This window comes from Pan paniscus, chromosome 9 (genome assembly GCF_029289425.2).
Source record: "Pan paniscus chromosome 9, NHGRI_mPanPan1-v2.0_pri, whole genome shotgun sequence".
Classification (NCBI taxonomy): domain Eukaryota; kingdom Metazoa; phylum Chordata; class Mammalia; order Primates; family Hominidae; genus Pan; species Pan paniscus.
The window spans coordinates 84,798,335-84,822,974 of record NC_073258.2 but is presented as its reverse complement, the minus strand read 5'-3'; the positions used below and the strand labels follow the sequence as shown (position 1 = coordinate 84,822,974).

Genomic DNA, 24,640 nt, shown 5'->3' with positions numbered 1-24,640 from the left:
CTTTTTTGTTTCCTTGGGGCTCTGTAAACTTCTAGGCTAGGGTGAAATCTCCTCTGTTCTAATAGTGTTCAGTCTATTTTTGCTTCTCTTTCTTTTCTTCTTTCTTCCTTTTTGTTTTTGGTTAATTGATCACTATCACTTACTTACGTATCTCTCTATATAAACTGTAAGATTCTTAGTAACAGGAACTGGGCTTGCTTCCTATTTGTAACTCTTATACTACCTAGCACAGTGCTGAATTTCAGTAGATACAGAAATGTCCTATAACAGAAAGTGGGTGGTTACAAGAAGGCAACAAGGAGAATAATTTAGCAAATATGAGGTAGACGACTGAGTAAAGTGAATTCTGGAATACATTGGTTGTTTCCTCGCACATATGTGGTGCTCAGTAAACATTGGCTAAATAAGGATGAATGAGGATATGCCCTGATAAAGTTTGGAGGTGGGAGAAAGGATTTGGAGCAATTACAAACCAATGGTATATTTAGTATAAAATGTGACATGAAGTTGAGTAACATAATAATTTCCAGCAGGGTGTTTGACTGGATGCTTCCTGTTAAATGAAGTCAACACATTTTTCTCAGGTATTTCAAAGAACCAAGGCAGTGGGGGAAGTGGAGTCTAAGAAAGCATTACTTCTGCAAGATACACAGCATGCAGTAGTAATATGAAAACAATGATTTTTGACTGGAATCATGGCATTAAAGAATTCTCAGTAAGTTTACCTGATTCCAACTCATGGAAGCAATACTCTCAATTGGAAAAGAAGTCAACAAATACAAAATTGAACCAATAAACAGATAATTTCCGTGAGTAATCGGTGATATGGAGAAATGTAGGAGGCTATATAATACCTGGGATGGGAATGGAACACCTTTAGCTAGAAGACCGGGGAAGGCATCTCAGGGATCTGAATGAAAAGGAGGTGTCCAGGAGAAAACCTGGGGTAAAGCAATCAATGAATGCAGATGCCCTTAGAGAGGACTAGCGAGAATATCTGAGAGGCAGGAAGAAGGCCAGCATGGCTAGGTTAGGGAGTGATGGACAGAGTGGGGAGCAATGAGCAACAAAAGACAGACAGTGGCCACAGGATTTGATATCCCTCAAAGGGACTGTGTATTTTATTCTAAATGCAATGGAAAAGTCTTTGAGAGGTTTTCTGTGAGTTGGGCAACTTATGACCTGATGTTATGCTTGAAAACAATCTTGGTCAGTGAGAAGTAACTGCAGGACAGGAGAAAAATCAGTTGGGACGCTGTTTTAACAGTCTACTAAGAGAGCGTATTGTTTCCATTAAGGTGGTAGCACTGAAGAGGTAGGGTGTATTTCTGTGGTAGAAGTAAAACAACTTGTTAATGGATTGGGTATGGAGTATGATGGAAAATAAATCATTGAAAATGCCTAGATTTTTCAACTGAACTCAGTGAGCGGTACCTCTATTTACAGAAAGGAAGATTGTAGGCCAAACTGACATGGGAGGGAATGAACTGGAATGACCAAATAAATGTCCTTTCTCGCAAGTTAAATTATATATGCTTGAAGATCATGGTCTTTATTTTAGGCTTTATTTTTTCCTTTGTTATACCAGGCATAATTCCTTGCATATACCAGGTGGTAACAAATGGGTATTGGCCAATTAGGTGATTGGGAAGCCGAGATATGGAGAATGGATGTCTGAATCTTCTATTAACTTAACAAACTATGATAAAACTTTTGGCCTCTAGAGGTGGGTTTTTTTTTAATTCTTTGCAAATCTTAAGACATGTGAAGGGTAAGAAAACTATCATAGATTTAAAAATTGTTACCCTTATGCCCTTTCAAATCCTCTCACTTGCATCCTCACAAAGTTGTAACTTGCATACAATATAGTTGCTAATAAGTAGTCATTTTTCATTAATGGGAAATTCATTAAAAGCTTCATTTGGAAGATTTTCATTGAGATCCAAAGACAAAACATTTTAGTGTTTAGATACTTTCCTTATATTGATATTTTACATTTAATATTTACCTTATATTGGTAATCTAATGGCTATGAATACTAAATATTATCAAGCTGTTTACAGCCACAAATGTTTGCAAAAATTGCTTTGTGTCAGAAAATTAATCCCAGAGGAAAGCGCTAACTTATTTAAATGGAAGGAGTTTGTCGCCAGTGACTAGTTTCACTTTACTGGATCAAATTTAAAATCTTAGAAAGCATTGCATTTTATCATGTTGGGCTCTTAATTTCCAACTTACTTTTTCTTCTTTTCAATACTAGAGCTCTGGTAATAAGTAGAAGATTAGGTGAACAAATGACTACTTGGAACATATTCAACCGAAAAGAATACCAGAGAAAGAGGCGATTCTTACCTTTGGAGTATAAATAGTAGGGCAGAGGGAACTGAACAATTGGCCTTTTATTCTGTTACCTATTGGTACAATGAGGGTGATAACTCTACAGTGACCACTGTAAGGAATTACTCTGCCATGACCATTGTAAGGAATATTCAGATTGCAGATGTCAAGTGAAACATCTCCTCTTTCATTATACAGCTGGGGCTTTTCCATGAGGCTAATACAAACAGACTAACAGATCCCATGAAGTCAAACATCCTGCATTTATTTGGATGTCTGCATGAAAAATCAAGAAGGAAAGTAGATTGTAGAATTAGAACCCAGCAAAATAATAGGAGGTGTTCTGCATTTCTTAGCCTTGGAACCCACACTCGGTTGCCATGGGAAATGTGGCATTCCCCTGTCAGGGTAAAGGGTTCTATTTGCTCTACAGAATGGCTCTGTAAGGACTGGTCCCTGAAAATGCTAGAACAGAAAGGCTTGGAATTCATGCCAGTCTTCTCCAGAACTGCTTTCTCTCCACATATCCTTGACTGTCTCTAACCCTTTTCCAGCTGTTTTATAAACCTGAGGATCATGAAAGGCTTATTCTAAACTACAAAAGTGGCTATGTTTTAATTTTGCTTAAAAGCGCTCATGACCTCTTCTTTGCCTACAGAATATATTCCAAACTCCAAAGAGCAGTACTCGCTGTTTCATGTTTAGGGCTTTAAGGTCTTTAGCAACTGTTGACTAAAGTCTTCCCACTAAAACTATCTCCTTGCTCCCGTTTTTGGCTGACATGCCTTCTTATTCTCTTCTTTACCCTCATGCATCCTCTCAATTCTCTCCTTCTTAGTCTTTTTTTCTGTGTTACCTTCTGCTACTCATCCTATAATGTTTCCTATCACTAAGTCTTCATTTCAGTTTTCACTTCTTTCCATCACAACCTTTCTAGGAATATCCATGGCTTCATATGAACCTATACAATATTGACTCCAAAATGTACCTTTTTAGACCATTACTGACTTCTGAGATTAAACTGTAATATCTATTTAATGAGATATCTCTACCTTGATGGCATGCATATTCCCTCAAACTAATCAGATACAATATCGGAATAATTGTATTTCCCTCAAATCTATTATTATTCTTATACTCCTTTCTGAGTATAAAGCACCACTGCTGACCAGTCACCCCAACTAGAAACATGGAAGTTGTCCTGGATTCCTCACTCACACACCACATGCAATTGCCATATCCTGCAGATTCCATTCTTAGCTCTAGCCATATTTTCCTTCCTTCAACCCATTGGTTATTTCAGGTTCAGGTCAGCATTTAGAGACACCTGTACCCACGTCACTCTGCCTTCCTGGGAAGTAATTTCACTTTACTATTTTCCATGCTTCATACTTTGCAACTTTTTTTACATACACTGCTTTATTTTCCCCATCAGAGCAAACTGTGAAAAGGTACTATTATCTACATTATATGATGACAGGACTACAGATGAAAATGTTCAGTTTTGAGATTGTCAAGAACTTCATTAAGAAAGGTGAGAAATTCCTAACCCAAGTCCATTGGTTCCCAAGCCCATGCTCCTTCCCCATCACAGTGCTGTCGCCCATCTACACCCAATAAAGTAGGAGAGGACAGTAACAACTGAAAAGAAATGGAAGGAAAAATCAAAACAAGGAAAATGAAGTGACTTATCTAGGGCCACTGAGTTCATTATGAGCATGGGGGAAAGACCACATTTCTGACATCCAGATCTCTGCCTTTTTTTCCAAAAAAAAAAACTCTACCTTTTCAATGTTGTCGAAGAATAAAAATCAGAGTGTGTTATTCCGAAAAATTTCTTTCCTATGTGAAATGAAAAGATATCCAGGGCAATTTGAATTAGATGCCTAAAATCCTAGCTGGCATACGAAAATCTTCCCATTTCTAATTTTCCAATTGGTGCTTTTTGTAGTACCTCTCTATTTTTATATAAAATTTCTTTTATTATTATTATTATTGTACTTTAAGTTTTAGGGTACATGTGCACAATGTGCAGGTTAGTTACATATGTATACATGTGCCATGCTGGTATGCTGCACACATTAACTCGTCATTTAGCATTAGGTATATCTCCTAAAGCTATCCCTTCCCCCTCCCCCCACCCCACAACAGTCCCCAGAGTGTGATGTTCCCCTTCCTGTGTCCATGTGTTCTCATTGTTCAATTCCCACCCATGAGTGAGAATATGCGGCGTTTGGTTTTTTGTTCTTGCAATAGTTTACTGAGAATGATGATTTCCAATTTCATCCATGTCCCTACAAAGGACATGAATTCACTTTTTTTATGGCTGCATAGTATTCCATGGTGTATATGTGCCACATTTTCTTAATCCAGTCTATCATTGTTGGCCATTTGGGTTGGTTCCAAGTCTTTGTTATTGTGAATAGTGCCGAAATAAACATACATGTGCATGTGTGTTTATAGCAGCATGATTTATAGTCCTTTCGGTATATACCCAGTAATGGGATGGCTGGGTCAAATGGCATTTCTAGTTCTAGATCCCTGAGGAATCGCCACACTGACTTCCACAATGGTTGAACTAGTTTACAGTCCCAACAACAGTGTAAAAGTGTTCCTATTTCTCCACATCCTCTCCAGCACCTGTTGTTTCCTGACTTTTTGATGATTGCCATTTTAACTGGTGTGAGATGGTATCTCATTGTGGTTTTGATTTGCATTTCTCTGATGGCCAGTGATGGTGAGCATTTTTTCATGTGTTTTTTGGCTGCATAAATGTCTTCTTTTGAGAAGTGTCTGTTCATGTTCTTCACCCACTTTTTGATGGGGTTGTTTGTTTTTTTCTTGTAAATTTGTTTGAGTTCATTGTAGATTCTGGATATTAGCCCTTTGTCAGATGAGTAGGTTGCGAAAATTTTCTCCCATTTTGTAGGTTGCCTGTTCACTCTGATGGTAGTTTCTTTTGCTGTGCAGAAGCTCTTTAGTTTAATTAGATCCCATTTGTCAATTTTGGCTTTTGTTGCCATTGCTTTTGGTGTTTTAGACATGAAGTCCTTGCCCATGCCTATGTCCTGAATGGTAATGCCTAGGTTTTCTTCTGGGGTTTTTATGGTTTTACGTCTAACATTTAAGTCTTTAAACCATCTTGAATTAATTTTTGTGTAAGGTGTAAGGAAGGGATCCAGTTTCAGCTTTCTACATATGGCTAGCCAGTTTTCCCAGCACCATGTATTAAATACGGAATCCTTTCCCCATTGCTTGTTTTTCTCAGGTTTGTCAAAGATCAGATAGTTGTAGATATGCAGCGTTATTTCTGAGGGCTCTGTTCTGTTCCATTGATCTATATCTCTGTTTTGGTACCAGTACCATGCTGTTTTGGTTACTGTAGCCTTGTAGTATAGTTTGAAGTCAGGTAGCATGATGTCTCCAGCTTTGTTCTTTTGGCTTAGGATTGACTTGGCGATGCGGGCTCATTTTTGGTCCCATATGAACTTTAAAGTAGTTTTTTCCAATTCTGTGAAGAAAGTCATTGGTAGCTTGATGGGGATGGCATTGAATCTATTAATTACCTTGGGCAGTATGGCCATTTTCACAATATTGATTCTTCCTACCCATGAGCATGGAATGTTCTTCCACTTGTTTGTATCCTCTTTTATTTCCTTGAGCAGTGGTTTGTAGTTCTCCTTGAAGAGGTCCTTCAAATCCCTTGTAAGTTGGATTCCTAGGTATTTTATTCTCTTTGAAGCAATTGTGAATGGGAGTTCACTCATGATTTGGCTCTCTGTTTGTCTGTTATTTGTGTATAAGAATGCTTGTGATTTTTGTACATTGATTTTGTATCCTGAGACTTTGCTGAAGTTGCTTATCAGCTTAAGGAGATATTGGGCTGAGACGATGGGGTTTTCTAGATATACAGTCATGTCATCTGCAAACAGGGACGATTTGACTTCCTCTTTTCCTAATTGAATACCCTTTATTTCCTTCTCCTGCCTGATTGCCCTGGCCAGAACTTCCAACACTATGTTGAATAGGAGTGGTGAGAGAGAGCATCCCTGTCTTGTGCCAGTCTTCAAAGGGAATGCTTCCAGTTTTTGCCCATTCAGTATGATATTGGCTGTGGGTTTGTCATAAATAGCTCTTATTATTTTGAGATACGTCCCATCAATAACTAATTTATTGAGAGTTTTTAGCATGAAAGGTTGTTGAATTTTGTCAAAGGCCTTTTCTGCATCTATTGAGATAATCATGTGGTTTTTGTCTTTGGTTCTGTTTATATGCTGGATTACATTTATTGATTTGCGTATATTGAACCAGCCTTGCATCCCAGGGATGAAGCCCACTTGATCATGGTGGATAAGCTTTTTGATGTGCTGCTGGATTTGGTTTGCCAGTATTTTATTGAGGATTTTTGCATCAATGTTCATCAAGGATATTAGTCTAAAATTCTCTTTTTTGGTTGTGTCTCTGCCTGGCTTTGGTATCAGGATGATGCTGGCCTCATAAAATGAGTTAGGGAGGATTTCCTCTTTTTCTATTGATTGGAATAGTTTCAGAAGGAATGGTACCAGTTCCTCCTTGTACCTCTGGTAGAATACAGCTGTGAATCCGTCTGGTCCTGGACTCTTTTTGGTTGGTAAGCTATTGATTATTGCCACAATTTCAGAGCCTGTTATTGGTCTATTCAGAGATTCAACTTCTTCCTGGTTTAGTCTTGGGAGGGTGTATGTGTCGAGGAATTTATCCATTTCTTCTAGATTTTCTAGTTTATTTGCGTAGAGGTGTTTGTAGTATTCTCTGATGGTAGTTTGTATTTCTGTGAGATCGGTGGTGATATCCCCTTTATCATTTTTTATTGTGTCTATTTGATTCTTCTCTCTTTTCTTCTTTATTAGTCTTGCTAGCGGTCTATCAATTTTGTTGATCCTTTCAAAAAACCAGCTCCTGGATTCATTAATTTTTTGAAAGGTTTTTTGTATCTCTATTTCCTTCAGTTCTGCTCTGATCTTAGTTATTTCTTGCCTTCTGCTAGCTTTCAAATGTGTTTGCTTTTGCTTTTCTAGTTCTTTTAATTGTGGTGTTAGGGTGTCAATTTTGGATCTTTCCTGCTTTCTCTTGTGGGCATTTAGTGCTATAAATTTCCCTCTACACACTGCTTTGAATGTGTCCCAGAGATTCTGGTATGTTGTGTCTTTGTTCTCTTTGGTTTCAAAGAACATCTTTATTTCTGCCTTCATTTCGTTATGTACCCAGTAGTCACTCAGGAGCAGGTTGTTCAGTTTCCATGTAGTTGAGTGGTTTTGAGTGAGTTTCTTAATCCTGAGTTTTAGTTTGATTGCACTGTGGTCTGAGAGACAGTTTGTTATAATTTCTGATCTTTTACATTTGCTGAGGAGAGCTTTACTTCCAACTATGTGGTCAATTTTGGAATAGGTGTGGTGTGGTGCTGAAAAAAATGTATATTCTGTTGATTTGGGGTGGAGAGTTCTGTAGATGTCTATTAGGTCCGCTTGGTGCAGAGCTGAGTTCAATTCCTGGATATCCTTTTAAACTTTCTGTCTCATTGATCTGTCTATTGTTGACAGTGGGTTGATAAAGTCTCCCATTATTATTGTGTGGGAGTCTAAGTCTCTTTGTAGGTCACTCAGGACTTGCTTTATGCATCTGGGTGCTCCTGTATTGGGTGCATATACATTTTGGATAGTTAGTTCTTCTTGTTGAATTGATCCCTTTACCATTATGTAATGGCCTTCTTTGTTTCTTTTGATCTTTGTTGGTTTAAAGTCTGTTTTATCAGAGACTAAGATTGCAACCCCTGCCTTTTTTTGTTTTCCATTTGCTTGGTAGATCTTCCTCCATCCTTTTATTTTGAGCCTATGTGTGTCTCTGCACGTGAGATGGGTTTCCTGAATACAGCACACTGATGGGTCTTGGCTCTTTATCCAATTTGCCAGTCTGTGTCCTTTAATTGGAGCATTTAGTCCATTTACATTTAAGGTTAATATTGTTATGTGTGAATTTGATTCTGTCATTATGATGTTAGCTGGTTATTTTGCTCGTTAGTTGATGCAGTTTCTTCCTAGCCTCGATGATCTTTACAATTTGGCATGATTTTGCAGTGGCTGGTACCGGTTGTTCCTTTCCATGTTTAGTGCTTCCTTCAGGAGCTCTTTTAGGGCGGGCCTGGTGCTGACAAAATATCTCAGCATTTGCTTGTCTGTAAAGTATTTTATTTCTCCTTCACTTATGAAGCTTAGTTTGGCTGGATATGAAATTCTGGGTTGAAAATTCTTTTCTTTAAGAAAGTTGAATATTGGCCCCCACTCTCTTCTGGCTTGTAGAGTTTCTGCCAAGAGATCCGCTGTTAGTCTGATGGGCTTCCCTTTGTGGGTAACCCGACCTTTCTCTCTGGCTGCCCTTAACATTTTTTCCTTCATTTCAACTTTGGTGAATCTGACAATTATGTGTCTTGGAGTTGCTCTTCTCGAGGAGTATCTTTGTGGCGTTCTCTGTATTTCCTGAATCTGAATGTTGGCCTGCCTTGCTAGATTGGGGAAGTTCTCCTGGATAATATCCTGTAGAGTGTTTTCCAGCTTGGTTCCATTCTCCTCGTCACTTTCAGTTACACCAGTCAGACGTAGATTTGGTCTTTTCACATAGTCCCATATTTCTTGGAGGCTTTGTTCGTTTCTTTTTATTCTTTTTTCTCTAAACTTCCTTTGTCACTTCATTTCATTCATTTCATCTTCCATCACTGATACCCTTTCTTCCAGTTGATCACATTGGCTCCTGAGGTTTCTGCATTCTTCACGTAGTTCTCGAGCCTTGGCTTTCAGCTCCATCAGCTCCTTTAAGCACTTCTCTGTATTGGTTATTCTAGTTATACATTCGTCTAAGTTTTTTTCAAAGTTTTTAACTTCTTTGTCTTTGGTTTGAATTTCCTCATGTAGCTCGGAGTGGTTTGATCGTCTGAAGCCTTCTTCTCTCAACTCATCAAAGTCATTCTCTGTCCAGCTTTGTTCCGTTGCTGGTGAGGAACTGCGTTTCTTTGGAGGAGGAGAGGCACTCTGCTTTTTGGAGTTTCCAGTTTTTCTGCTCTGTTTTTTCCCCATCTTTGTGGTTTTATCTACTTTTGGTCTTTGATGATGGTGATGTACAGATGGGTTTTTGGTGTGGATGTCCTTTCTGTTTGTTAGTTTTCCTTCTAACAGACAGGACCCTAAGCTGCAGGTCTGTTGGAGTTTGCTAGAGGTCCACTCCAGACCCTGTTTGCCTGGGTACCAGCAGCGGTGGCTGCAGAACAGCGGATTTTTGTGAACTGCGAATGCTGATGTCTGATTGTCCCTCTGGAAGTTTTGTCTCAGAGGAGTATCTGGCTGTGTGAGGTGTCAGTCTACCCCTACTGAGGGGTGCCTCCCAGTTAGGCTGCTTGGGGGTCAGGGGTCAGGGGCCCATTTGAGGAGGCAGTCTGCCCATCCTCAGATATCCAGCTGCATCCTGGAAGAAGCACTGCTCTCTTCAAAGCTGTCCAACAGGGACATTTAAGTCTGCAGAGGCTACTGCTGTCTTTTTGTTTGTCTGTGCCCTGCCCCCAGAGGTGGATCCTACAGAGGCAGGCAGGCCTCCTTGAGCTGTGGTGGGCTCCACCCAGTTCCAGTTCCCCGGCTGCTTTGTTTACCAAGCAAGCCTGGGCAATGGCGGGCGCCCCTCCCCCCAGCCTCGCTGCCACCTTACGGTTTGATCTCAGACTGCTGTGCTAGCAATCAGCGAGACTCCGTGGGCGTAGGACCCTCTGAGCCAGATGCGGGATATAATCTCGTGGTGTGCCATTTTTTAAGCCCATCGGAAAAGCGCAGTATTAGGGTGGGAGTGACCCGATTTTCCAGGTGCCATCTGTCACCCCTTTCTTTGACTAGGAAAGGGAACTCCCTGACCCCTTGCACTTCCCAAGTGAGGCAATGCCTCGCCCTGCTTCGACTCGAACACGGTGCGCTGCACCCACTGTCCTGCACCCACTGTCTGGCACTCCCTAGTGAGATGAACCCGGTACCTCAGTTGGAAATGCAGAAATCACCCATCTTCTGCGTCACTCACGCTGGGAGCTGTAGACCGGAGCTGTTCGGAATTTGGCCATCTTGGCTCCACCAGCTCTATAAAATTTCTAACTAAAATTTGCTTTCCTTTTTGAAGTAGCTACATTTATGGAACTATCTAATACTTGATTTAAGCTATAATAAATTTAGTTTTTCATTTTCTTTGTGAAGAATGGTCTGTGGGGAAAGGGTTTTTTTTTTTTTTTTTGTATACATGTTCATACATTACTAAGTGCCTTATTGCTTTCTGAGATGCAGCTTGTATACTACAAAAGCCTAGAAGAATGATGTATAGCTAGCCACCCAAAACAAAATGAGTAAAGGCAGGAATATGCCTGTTGTGTTAAAACACTATATTTTGCTCCTGGTGTTTCAGGCTTTGAGGCCAGTCATAATCCATTTGAGTCAGTCCACTGGGCAAAATGCTGAGATTTCTCATTTTTGCTTTAAACAAAGAGTTTTTCATGGAGATTAGTTCAGCATTTGAAGTGTACTCTCAGAGTCTCTCAACTACCTAAGAGTGATGAGTGGGATTTTTAGATTTTTCACTTAGTTCACTTTTAATTCTTACCTAAATTTAAAGAAATCCAGCATGGAAAGTATGGATGATGGATTAAGGTATAATTTATATAAGAAAAATGAAATAGAACTTCAGAAAAAAAATGGGTCCCAGGTTTCTGGCCTTACAAGTCAACTCGGTATGCCAAATATTTTAAAGCAATTAAAGAACAATTTAGACATTGGAAATAACACCATCAAAACTGTGGCCAGATGTTGAAAATTCCAGAAAAAATCTTGACCCTCACATATAAAAAAAAGATGAAGGAACACAATATGTTAACTGTTCTCAAATTAAAAGTTTGGATGACTTATAGAAATGCAAAGTGTAAGACTGTACTAATGATAATTTGTTTAAAGTTAAAATTGTGGACAATTAAGAAATCAAGCATGCTGGGACAAACATGCTTGATTGGCCCGTGTTTGGGCTGCCATGTTCATCATTTAACTGTTGTCACAGAGAAGAATATGGGTCGCAGTGGCACAGGATGGAGAAAACCAAGGGCTGAGAACTGCATCTGTCTTCGATCTCACCTTAACCACATTCTGGCTGTGCAACTTAACCTAAGTCTCCTTTATAAGAAGACTCCAAATTCTCCCATGCTATTCTTTAAAGATAAGGAAAGAACTAATACCTGGTTGATAATCCTATTAGACATTCATATAAGAGAACTTTTCCTACCCTGCACATCCAGAACCAGTTATTGACTTGTTAGTCTAAAGTTTGGATTTAAACAGTTCATTTATTTTAAAAACTGCCTGCATGTCTTAATTACTTCACTTTAAGTTTTAAAAATATAATTGTATAGTGGCATAATAAAATGAGTGTTTTATTGGTATTTAAAAGAAAAAAATGGTATTTCTCCCAATAAAGCATATCCAGTTTATTTTTTGAGTCACCATGTCATTGCTGACTGTTGAGTGAAGCCATTTAATATAAAGAAAAAGCACATTTTGAGTATCTTTGGCTATGGAATGAAAAATTGGGGGCTCTAAATTTGATTTAATGTTTTTCTTCATACTTATATCCATCTGTTTGTCCCAGCATGCTTGATTTCTTAATTGTCCACAATTTTAACTTTAAACAAATTATCATTAGTACAGTCTTACACTTTGCATTTCTATAAGTCATCCAAACTTTTAATTTGAGAACAGTTAACATATTGTGTTCCTTCATCTTTTTTTTATATGTGAGGGTCAAGATTTTTTCTGGAATTTTCAACGTCTGGCCACAGTTTTGATGGTGTTATTTCCAATGTCTAAATTGTTCTTTAATTGCTTTAAAATATTTGGCATACCGAATTGACTTGTAAGGCCAGAAACCTGGGACCCATTTTTTTTCTGAAGTTCTATTTCATTTTTCTTACATAAATTATACCTTAATCCATCATCCATACTTTCCATGCTGGATTTCTTTAAATTTAGGTAAGAATTAAAAGTGAACTAAGTGAAAAATTCTTTATTTTATAATATTTTTTGATCTTATCTCCCTCAGACCTAATTTGACAGCAATATTTTTAACAATACATACTTTTTTTTAGATTTTCAAGATCAGAAAACTTACTCTTGATAGAGACAAGGCTTTTTTATACACATATTTCATTTTTGCAACATTTAATTATGTAATTATAAAAACAAATGCAATAAGAATAAACAGATTTAAGAACAATTACAATTGATTCTTTGTTAGTGTGCAAATCACCTGAAAGGAATGGAAATTTATGGGACATAAACATTCTGCTTGCTGTGGACGTTGGTCTGCCTGTCACTGACAGAGTGGAGAAGATTGATTAGTCTATTAAAAGGATGCTGCTTAAGAGATCTCAACAGCGCAACTTGTGGACTAACTATTACACTGGAGGGAGATCTGTGATGATTTGCCACAATGCACAGTCCTTATGCCTTATTATAATCAATGACTTAAATAAAAATGTAAAATTTGATGATATAAAGCTAGATGAAAGAGTGAAATTCTATAATGGCCAACACATCTTAAATGCTCAATAAATACTTATTGAATTAAATTGATGACTGAATGCTAGCTTAACAAACTTAAAAACTAGGTCAAAATCAGTACCATTAAATTTAACATGTGATAACTATATTGGGTCCCAAAATCCAATGTGTAAGTACATGATAGATTTGATTTGTAATCATTTGAGGTCACAAATATATGAGAGGTTCAGTGGACTCTAAGCTTAGCAATAAAATTCAGCAAATTGTAAAAGTCCATGTTATCTTGGGCTGCTATGACAGGAGTATGGGATCCAAATGGAGAAAAGTCAGCATCTCATGGCACTCTTCCCTGATCTGAACACATCTGGAACTATGAGTTCATTTCTACGTTCTGCAGTTTAAATATTAGATTGGTGTAAAAGTAATCACGGTCTTTATCATTTTTTAAAGAAATGGAAAAAACCACTATTACTTTTGCACCAACTTAATAGATATCAGAAGAAAAATGTAAGCACATACAAGCAAAGATAACTAAGAACCTTGAAACTATCTCATAAAGAAAGAATCAAAAGTGTTAGGAATGTTTATTTGTAAGGGTTGAAGATGCAAGGAATATCTCAGTCATCCAGTGGCTACTGTGGACAGATGGGTATCACGCCAAGAGAAGGAAGAGCTTTTTAATAATTATAGATGTCCACTATAGATCATATTTCCCACATGTGTAACAGGTTCATCAAGCTAATCTTGTACAAAATCAAATTCAGTTATATTTTTCTATCCACACTTGCACTTTCCTTTTCACACATGCACTTCTGTTAATAGAGCCGTGGTCCTTTCAGTCAATGGTGGAATTCTCCATTCATTCTTCCTCACCTCCCCGAATCCTAACACCAGAGTCTGTCTATTTTTGAAGGCTTGCTTAAAAGTCACAGAAGAGAGCACAACTCTTCCTATACCCTGGGAAAAACAGGGCCCTTTATATATGTAGGATAATTTAACTTTCAGGAGGAGAAATGCCTACCCAGCCAGATCACTGGAATCAAAGAGTCTTCTCCTTAGCTCCTTCTTATTAATTCCTGAATATTCTACCTCTAAATGTATTAAATACATTCTCTTTTCTTAATTTTTACTGCATTATTCAAGTTTAGGCATTTATTAATTTTCTTCACCCTGATGGTTTACTATTAGTCTCCCTGACTATAGATTTCCTCCACTTCCTTTCATTATTCAGAATAGTTTCAGGTTTACTTTTCTGAATCACTGTTATCTCCATCTTGACCCCTTTATTCCCCCCACTTAATAACCTTGGAGAGCCCACCATCGCCAACAGGTGTAAGACCAGACCTTGGCAGGGTATTCATTGTCCCTCACTGCCCATCCACAGTCAGCTTCCTGACCTTACCCCTGGCCACTCTGCTCTGGCCAAGCCAAGACACTCAAGTTTCCAGATCACACCACATATTTTTGACCCTTCATGATCTTGTCATGCTCTTCATGATTCTCAAAATGTCTTATTTTCCTTCACCATCCTTTAAAATACTTATATATTCTTCCAAACATAGCTTAGATAGTTTGCCAATTAAATATGCCTGGGGATTTATTGAAAAATGCTATCCATGTTTTTTGGACATGGGCCAAATGATTTATTTGCTTTCACCATTCTCTTTATTACCAGATATTTATTGAGTACTACAATATTGAGGAGTGAGTCATCCCAAGCACCTAACACAATCCCTGGTGTATAATAAGTGCCCAATTAACATTTATTGGGTATAACTACAACATATAAGTAATTATACAAGACACTTCATGTTAAGTGTCAATGAAACAACTGGAGGACTATCCAGTTTCATGTGGGAAGGTGATGATGTTTTAATTATGGTAAATTTGAGGTACTGATTGGATATCCAAGACATACTCTTCTTTTTAAGAATAGTGACAATTTAATGCATGCGCTACATTAAGAGAGAAGGAAAGTAGACAGAAAAAGAGAAGAAAGAAATATTAAGATAGATTAAATAAATGATGGATACAAATATGCAAGAGAGAGATGAAGAGTTAAATATGACAAGGATAAATGCAAGTTCATTAGAAGTGAAAAAATAGGCAATATTGAATATCCATAAGGAGATATGTTAATGATGAATGTGACTTTACAAGTCACATTAAGTAACTTTATTGTTATCAGTTAATTAATAAAGTACACAAAAAACTTTTTGTGCTGTCCATTAAAATAACATAGTTTTAATATTACAACATATTGGAAAAACCACTTATCCTGCCTCTCATTGCCTCAGAGAAGGGGAAAATTTAAAAGCCATTTGTTATCACCAGCTAGGACCTTTGTGTTCCATGTGTAATAGAACAATTTCAATTCAGATGCTCAAAAATTTCTTAATTATGCACAGCAATGGGAATGCATCTTTCAGCACCATTCAAATTTCATTTTTTAGGCAACAGTTTGGAGTCTTTTACTTGGAAAAATCAGAGAGTTCTTGGAAAGGAAACTCTATTGTGCACTTCCTCAATTTTATTTAATGACAGCATCATTTGGACAAGCAATAGGGCTTATACCTCTCTTTGGATCTTAAAAAGGCTTAGTAATATTTATCTCCACAGTTGCCTGATTTAGTACCTCAGCCAAGCTACCTAACTAGGGAATTGGTGCCACAGGTTTTCTACCAGGCGACAGGGGACTTCTTCTCCAGCATCCATGTTGTAGCATGATGCTGAGCCTCCCTCATGCTCATTCTACCCACCCACTATTCATTGTCACTTAAATCTTCATGAATGACTAATGAGGTGGTGTGGGTGGGACAGAGAAGTTCCTTTATTAAGTGATCTTCATAAAAATGATCTTCAAAAGTCACTGACATGGAAGTTGAGCATATGTGGTAAAAATAATGGGTGGTATTTATACCAAAGAAAAAAAGAACTTGTCAGTGTTACTCAGTGGGAGTTCAGTATTTTCTAACAGTGTGTTTCAGGTGCTCTATATAGACCAGTCACAGAGTTTGATTTCAACTTTTTATAAAACGATATGGTTTGTCTCAGAGGAGCAAGCACTTTTTTCCCTTGAAAATGGGGATGAAACCTAGTTCTTGATGCTATTGCAGAATTTAAAAGCAAGAAGTCATGGGGGCCTTACAGATAGATGGAATTCAATCCATGGTATTCATCATTCAAAAAGACATTGATGAAGGGTCTTTTGTGTGCCAACCCTAAGCTGTGAATGTATACATGAAGAAACCCAATACTTTGCTCTGAAAGCACACGTGACTTTGTAGGAGAAATAGGCATGTGAATAAATCTTAGTGATTCATAGCCCTGGGTGCTATTATGGATATGTAGGTAAATGAGATGGCAGAACAGAGCAGCATGTTTTAGCTGTGATTTCCTCCCTTGGTTCTTTCTACAACAGTTCTCAGAATTCCATCTGACTGGCCTCTCTTCCTGAGGAGGTGAAAGAGACAGGAAAAGGTTACCTGTAATTTCTTAGCGATGGTAACTCTACACCACATTGTTTATGTAGCCAACAATGTGGAAAGGATAGAACCTACTTGGTCCGAAGGGGAAAATGTTTGGTGTTCTTTAAAATACCAGTTGTAGTCACCATCAGGTAGCTCCAAACATCCACTACAAGCATCCCTCCTGCAAGTATGGCTTGCACATTACTATTATATTTGGGAATAACAAAAATTCATTTGTGTCCACAGGTCTTGACTGTATTTATCTTAGTTCACTGTATTTGTCTTAGAAGAGAGTAAAAGGATAATTACATTTTGGAAAAGGCTCTGTTTGTTCCAAATTTACATGCTAGGAGAAACTGGCTAACCTTGAATGTGTAATATAAAAGGAGTCAAATTCTCTGTGCACCTCAGCGTACCATTTGCATTTGCTTTGTCACTAAAACTTTAAAGAGGATATTATTGGAATAGAGTAGAATAACAAAATAATTAGTTATAAGGTAATGATAAGTGAAGTGAGGTTACTGAATTTTTTTTGTTTTAATTTTGTGGGCTGAGCTAATGGTGAGAAAGCTATCAGAAATTACAGTTACTTATTAATCTTGGTTAGTGACCATAATTGAGCTGCCTAAGAACTGTTGGTACTTTCTAGATCAGTGGAAAATAAATGGTAAAGGAAAGGATTAGACATTTTGCACAAAAGATATACAATTAGCCAATAAGTATACGGAAAAAAATGGTCATTCTCACTAATAAACAAAGAAATGCTCATTACAAATCTGAAGTATCATTCTTCATCTATTAAATTGTTAGGGTGTTTTAAAAGGTATAATGTCAGTGCTTTTAAGACTGTGGGGAAACTAGTACAGATACACATTTTTAGAGGCAATAAAATGGTACAAAGCTTTTGAAAAGTAATTAATAACATAAATCAAGAAACTAATAAGCGTTTCCATTTTGGGAAACGCATCTGAAGAAAATTGTAGAATAAGAAAGAAGTAATTGATATCAACATGTTCATTGCAGCACTGTTTATAATATTAAAGCCATAAACATCCCCCAAATATCCAACTATCAACGGTGGTTAATTAATTATATCTTCATAGGAAGTAACGTTATGTAACACCAAAATAATAATTATAGAGACCATTTTAGAAATGCTTAAATGTTAGGAAAAGCAGAGGATATGAAGTTACATATGTTTCTCTCTATATATACAACTATGCGAAATACATCTGGACATGTAGAGAGTCAGTAAGATAGAATGGAAAGTACACCCACTTGGCGGTAAGGTAGGCTTTAGTTTGAACTCTGGCTCCACATTTGCAAGCTGTTGATTTCTGAAAATCATTTTAAATTCTATATGTTTTGTTTTCTTTTGTATGGGAATACTTATATCTACCTTAGAGGACGCCTATAAGAACTACATTAGATAACTCGGTAAAATGTGAAAGAAGGTAATAGGACTATAGGTGAATATTTTTAATTTCTCATTTTTATTTCCAGTAATTTTGTAATATTTTTAATAGAAAATGTTTTATTTTATATGTTTGTAAATTTATGATATTTTTGTAATAGAAAATATATTTTAATTTGATATTTATCACTAAAGTTATACACAGAAATATACACCTTGTGGCACTGACTGTATGACTAACTGAAGTGGTCTAAATACAGTAATTATTCTTATTTGGTACTAAACATCTCAAAGTACACGCTCTGCTAAATCATAATGGTTTATTTATTTAACAAATGCTTATATAGCTTTACCATGTGAGAGCCATTGTTCTAAATACTGTATTCATTTAATTCTTATAATAACCCTGTGAGGAAAGTGCTGTTACTATCCCAGTCTTATAAGATGAGAAGCTGACATACAGAGCGATTTAAGTAATTTATACAAGGTTACATTGGTATATGTGGTTGAGCCAGGCAGTCTGGCTACATAGTCCAAGTCCTGAATACTACGATGCTTTTCAACTAGTCAATTGAAAACATGATCAATGAATATCTTGGCACTGTGAGAGATACCAGGAAACACAGTCTTTAACTTGAAGAGGCACAGTCTTTAACTTGAATATGATTCTGTAGGTTTCAGCTATGGTCTCAAAATTCTGTACCCTCAACCTTAGACAAATATTATCTATGTGTCACAGGAAAACACCTCTTCCCACCTGTGGTGACCAAGGTTCTGAATGAAAGACTCTGCAGCCTGTAGCTTGATTCTCTGTGGCAATGTCAGCATTTGCCATGTTTGTGCTGAGAAATCCTAGACTCAGGTTTCTTTTATACATATATGTATATATACACTTGTTCATATATTATGTGTATATGTAAATAGTATTTCAACCAAAATATTTAACTAATACTATAAACTAAAATTACACATTCAGTAAAGTTGGCTGTTGAATTCTTATTATTGTGCGTATCTCAGATGAAAGATTCTCTTGCCATCTCTTTCTAAAGAATATTCTAAGATTACAAGATGAATTCTTAAAAATGTGAAAAATTGTTATAAGAATTTAAAATGACTCTAGAATCAGTCTCAATGCCATTTCAGGCACAGGAAGTTACCATGTGACTCTGAGCAACTTTCTAATCCTCTCTGTATCTCAATTTCTTCATCTGTTGAATGGGACATACCTCATACATTTATGAGAAATAAGAGACATAAAAATTTAAAAACACTTAGAAAAGTGTTTCAGATCTCAATAAATGTTAGATATTATCATTTTATTTATATTACTTATCTACAAAATCAGTCTTTTCTTGTTACAGGTAATCAAAATCTAGAACTACATTAAATTTGAAGATTGATATGCAGCTGGAAGTCTCATTTTTCAAGTTTTGTGTTCATCAAATAGCTCAATTATTATTAACTAATTTTACAACTAAGTGTTGCAAATTTGAACTAATAAATACATCTATACTAATTAAATATAACTTATCTGATTTACAGATTAGGTTCTGTGTAAAATTTTGTTAGAAAAAATTATTCTGCAGCTTAAAAAAATACATTGCATCATAAAGAAATGTATGTTTTTATGCTCTGTGTTATCTCATTCCAAGGGCAAAAAATTACCTTTTCCAAATGTTTATTCATTTTAATGTTTACCTATCATTAAAAGCTTACTTTTGAATAATACATATTAAAATCAAATTATAAAAAAATTAACTCTTATCTGGTAGAGTACTATATTTTGGTGGAGGGTTCTACCTATCACCAAATATTTAATCTCTACTGTATTTCTTTCAAGACTGGTTATTGACAATAGGACCGATTAAAATGTTCAAAAACATTTTAAATAAATGATGTGTGTTTCTTGGAGGGATAGCATTAGGAGATATACCTAATGTTAAATGACGAGTTAATGGGTGCAGCACACCAACATGGCACATGTATACATATGTAACTAACCTGCACATTGTGCACATGTACCCAAAAACTTAAAGTATAATAAAAAAAATAAAAAATAAAAAATAAATAAATGATGTGTGTTTCTTCTGTCTTTTCTTGCAGTCATTCCCAACATAGCACCGCAACTCGTCAGCCTTCAGTGACTCTCCAACGGGCCATCTCCCTGGAAGGGTAAGATAATAATACAGAACCTCTTAAACTGTGCTGCCTTGGAATATAAAGTCTTCCTTTCTCCCCCTGTCTCTGTCTCTCTTTCTCTTTCCCTCCCTCCCTTCCTTCCTTCCTTCCTCCCTTCTGTCCTTCCTTCTCCCCTTCCTTCCTTCCTTCCTTCTTTCCTTCCTTCCTTCCCTCCCTCCTTCCTTCCTTCCCTTCTTTCTTTGTCTTTCTTTCTTTTTTTCTTTCTTTCTTTCTCTTTCTTCTGTCCTTTTTTCTCTCTTTCTCTTTCTATCTTTCTTTCTTTCCTTCCCTCCCTCCCCACTCTTCTTTCTCTCTCTCTCTCACACGCACCCACTCTCTCTTTTTTTCTTTCAGTCAGCAAATATCTAGGAAACTCACCTTATGTGCCAAGCACTGTGCTAGGTACTAGATTTAATAAGTCAAATAAGATTTCTTCTTGCCCTCCAGAGGGCTTCATTGTCTAGTACAAATGATAGAAATACACACACTTGTGATACAGTGTAAGCATTACACTCTATAGGAGATATGCATAAGGGATTAATGGAGAATCCAGGAGGGATACCTAACTGTAAATGGTCATCCAAAGGGGACTAGGGAGCAGGTCATGTTGGTTCCTGAAAATATGTAACTCTTGAGCTGAGGACTGAAGCATACATGGATATTTGCCCAACAGCACAAGTTCATAAATATGCCTCCAAGGGAAGAAAAAAAACTAACATTTACTGAGTGCTTATTAGGTGCCAGGCTCTATCTATTTATCTACCAATCACCTGTTGTATTAGTCCATTTTCACCCTGCTGATAAAGACATACCCAAGCCTGAGCAATTAACAAAAGAAAGAGGTTTAATGGAGTTGCATTTCCATGTAGCTAGGGAGGCCTCACAATCATGGCAGATGGCAAAAGGCACTTCTTACATGGCAGCAAGAAAGAGAAAGAAAGCCAAGCAGAACAGGTTTCCCCTTATAAAACCATCAGATCTCATGAGACTTATTCACTGTCATGAAAACAGTATGGGAGAAGCTGCCCCATGATTCAGTTATCTCCCACCAGGTCCCTCCCACAACACATGGGAATTGTAGGAGTACAGTTTAAGATGAGATTTGGGTGGGGACACAGAGCCAAACCACATCACCTGTCTTACCTGATTTTATTTCTAAAGTAGTCCTAGAAGATAGGTATCTTTTTTTCTGAACACTGATTCTCAGAGAGTTTAAGTAATTTTCCCAAGTGTACTTGTATAGAAAGTAGCATTGCTTGGACTTGAAATCAAGCTTGACTCCACTGTGTGGCTCTGTCCTCTATAATGTGTTATGAAAAGACTTTATTGAGGTGGAGAGCACTGGTTGTACAATTCATAAACCACATTCAGGCTAAGTTAGACATCGTGCAGAATTTCCTAAGTGTGAAAAAAATAATGAAGAACTAGAATGACTCTAACCTTAAAAATCTTTAAATAGAATCAATAACCTGCTGTTTGGGATGGTACTAGAGGTCCATGTGCATACTATGTAGCTGAGGTGTTGTTTGCAGTAGAGGTAAGGGTGTGGGGACTAATTTTACCACTGTCTCTATCTCACTTTATTGTTCCTTTTGAAGACCTCTCTTGGCAGGGCTCAGGGTGGCTATCATTTCACATTTTGGCTATCAGCACAAAGTAGACTTCCTTCAGCTATGATGAATAATGGCATTTCCTTCTAAGGCTATCTCCAAACTTTTGTTTTCTTTCTTTTTATTAGCAAAAGCTTATTAGCAATTTGCCCTAAGAATATTTTTCAATTTCCACTGTTTTCCACTTGAGTTAAAGGAACTCTGTAGTTGACATAATCACCATTTCTTCTTCTCTGATGAGGCCACAAATGTAAAGGTGTTACCCTAACTTCAAAACACCAGAGTGACTCCTTTTACAAAAAAATAGCAAACTGTATAAACTTGATAGTGATCTATTGTCCCAACTAGCATAAAGCAATTTGCCTTATATCTAGTGAATAACACAATATATTCTATTCCCTATAAGAATGGAAGAAAACTTACTCTAGAGTCAAAGAATTTGGTTTGAGTCCTGGCCTCTACCATTTGTTGTTGATCAGCGACCTTCACCTCTCTAAGCATGGGTTTCCTCAACAGCTAAAAGGGAAAATAGTATCCAACTCGCCAATTTTTTTGAGATGGAGTCTCGCTCTGTCACCCAGATTGAAGTGAAGTGGTGTGATCTCGGCTTACTGCAACCTCCACCTTCTGGGTTCAGGCAATTCTCTGGCCTCAGCCTCCCGAATAGCTGGGACTACAGACACACACCACCACGCTGGCTACTTTTTGTATTTTTAGTAGAGACGGGGTTTCACCATATTTGCCAGGCTGGTCTCAAACGCCTGACCTTGTGATCCGCCCGCCCCAGCCTCCCAAAGTGCTGGGATTACAGGTGTGAGCCACTATGCCCAGCCCAAACTCACCAATTTTTTAAAATAAAAGTATCAGGTACATATTGGACCCTCAATAAGTACTAGTTAAATATACACTTAGTCTAAGTGTTCTGAAAAAAAACAAAATTTATTTTTATAGGCTAGATTAGTTTGAAGACTTATTTTGAACACTTGCTTTTAAATACGTTTATATGTATTTGTTTATGTAAAACACTTCTGGATATAAAATGAAATATTTCAGGTAGAAATAACTTAGCATTACTGAAATATTTAGAAGGCGAAGTCTCAGTAATCCTCTACAAAGTCCAGAACACAAAAATTTGTGCTATACGTGCCCAGCTGGTTGTCAGATGAAGAGATAATGTGGCACATAATCATTGTGACTGAACACATAGTGGGAAAGTTATTTTTCATCTTACATAGGCCAATGGATCTTTAGCAGGTTTCACATTAAAGTGTTATACTGCTGAGTGTAGGCAATCAACTGAAATTGCAAATCCCATTATTTGAAAACTCTCCTTCCTAATGCTTTTGTGAAAAGCAACTACATAGGATATTTTTTAAATGAATGTAGTTTAAAAGGCCATATGTTTATATAATTTTCACCCAAGTTGCTATTTACTTGACATAAAATAAGTGGAGATATTTCAGATTTCCAGTTAATTTGATCCATTGAGACAACAAAACTATCTAATTGAGTCCTCTACCGTAGAGTCACTGCTGTTTTTAAATTGATATCTGAATCATCTATAATTATGCCAGACAAAATGAGGAAGAATAATATCCCTATTAACAGAATAAGTTCTGTGTTTCAGTTTCAAATTGACAGACACAGCCCACACCTTAATCTCCTCATCCTCCTGAGACCCTATTAAAAGGAAGCTAATGGGATAATAATATTTGTTTAAAAGGACAGTCTCCTAGTGATCAAGGAAATAGAAGGGGGCATCAAAGGCCAAATGGTTTCATTATATTTCTTTGCAACAGAAAGCTGATTGAAGGGTATTGATCGGTGAAAAACAAAGTAATCTCAGCCTTTGATCACCTATGGAAGCAGGGTTGTACAACTCCAGGGGGTACCTTTTACATTGCATTCTATTAGAATGGCATTTCCTCGGGTTATGTCTCCCGAGATGCCACCCACAAGAAGCCCTACCACAGTGCAGTAGCACTATGTGAAGGGGCCTACAGCTCAGCAAAGAGCAGATCTGCCTAGCCAAACCCAGAAAACTCAGAGACATTAGGGTAGTGACAACAGATGGGATTGAAAGCAGAGTCTGAGAATAGGAATGAAGAGTCCCCCCATTAGCATGCACACTGCTGAATACAAAAAATAGAAGGTTCTTCTCAGAAAAAATTGAATCACTCTTCTGTAGCACCTAGATGAGCTAGTTTGAGAGTTGGCCCCCACAGCCGAGCCCTTCACAGTGTGCTAGTTTGGGGCACAGTTTCATGTTTTCTGGCTTAACCTCAAACCTTTCCGTTAAAAAGCCTAATCAACCTGAGTGCCTATCAACAAATGACTGGATGAATAAAATGTGGTTTATATACACAATGGAATACTATTCAGCCATAAAAAGAATGAAATCATGTCATTTTCAGCAACATGTGTGGAACTGGAGGCCATTATCTTAAGTGAAACAATCAGAAACAGAAAGACGAATGCCACATGTTCTCACTTATAAATGGGAGCTAAATAATATATACACATGGACATTGGAGACTCAATAGAGTGAAATACTTTGAGGAGGTTGGACGATGCGAAATTACTTGGTGGGTAAAATGTAGATTATTCTGTTGATGGATACACTAAAAGCACAGGCTTCACCACTGTGGAATATGGCCATGTAACAAAATTGCACTTGTACCTCTTAAATGTATACAAATTTTTTAAAAGCTGAAATGGTTAAAAGCATTTGCCTCTGGAAAGGAAGGGAGGATTCTCAGGGGAGGTGGCACAAATTGAATTTTAAGGGATGTGTCTGCAGCAAGGCAGAGGTTAAAAAAATAGAAAAGAAAATCACGTGCAAAAACCTAGAAGCATTTTGTTAACACTGCTAAGAGTAAGAAGTATCTTCAGCTACTCAGAAAGCTGTCTTTCATCTAGGAGAAGGCACTTTATGTTACCTTACAAGGTCATTTAGTGACACACTTAATGGCAGAATTTTCTAGTACAAATTCTAGTAGCATTTTCACATTGGTAAAACAGCTGCCCTGA

The 24,640-nt window shown here is 37.2% G+C and overlaps 1 protein-coding gene across 19 annotated transcripts in view; it reads left to right on the top strand.

The window, feature by feature from the left end:
• The window catches only part of DLG2 (discs large MAGUK scaffold protein 2), a 2,166,992-nt gene that overhangs the window by 1,728,628 nt on the left and 413,724 nt on the right, over positions 1-24,640 (top strand). For all 19 annotated transcript variants that reach the window (XM_034934113.3, XM_063608698.1, XM_055093779.2 and 16 more), the window contains one exon: positions 19,926-19,994. In XM_034934113.3, coding sequence (XP_034790004.1) covers positions 19,926-19,994 — 69 coding nt within the window. The remainder of the gene's footprint in view (positions 1-19,925; positions 19,995-24,640) is intronic.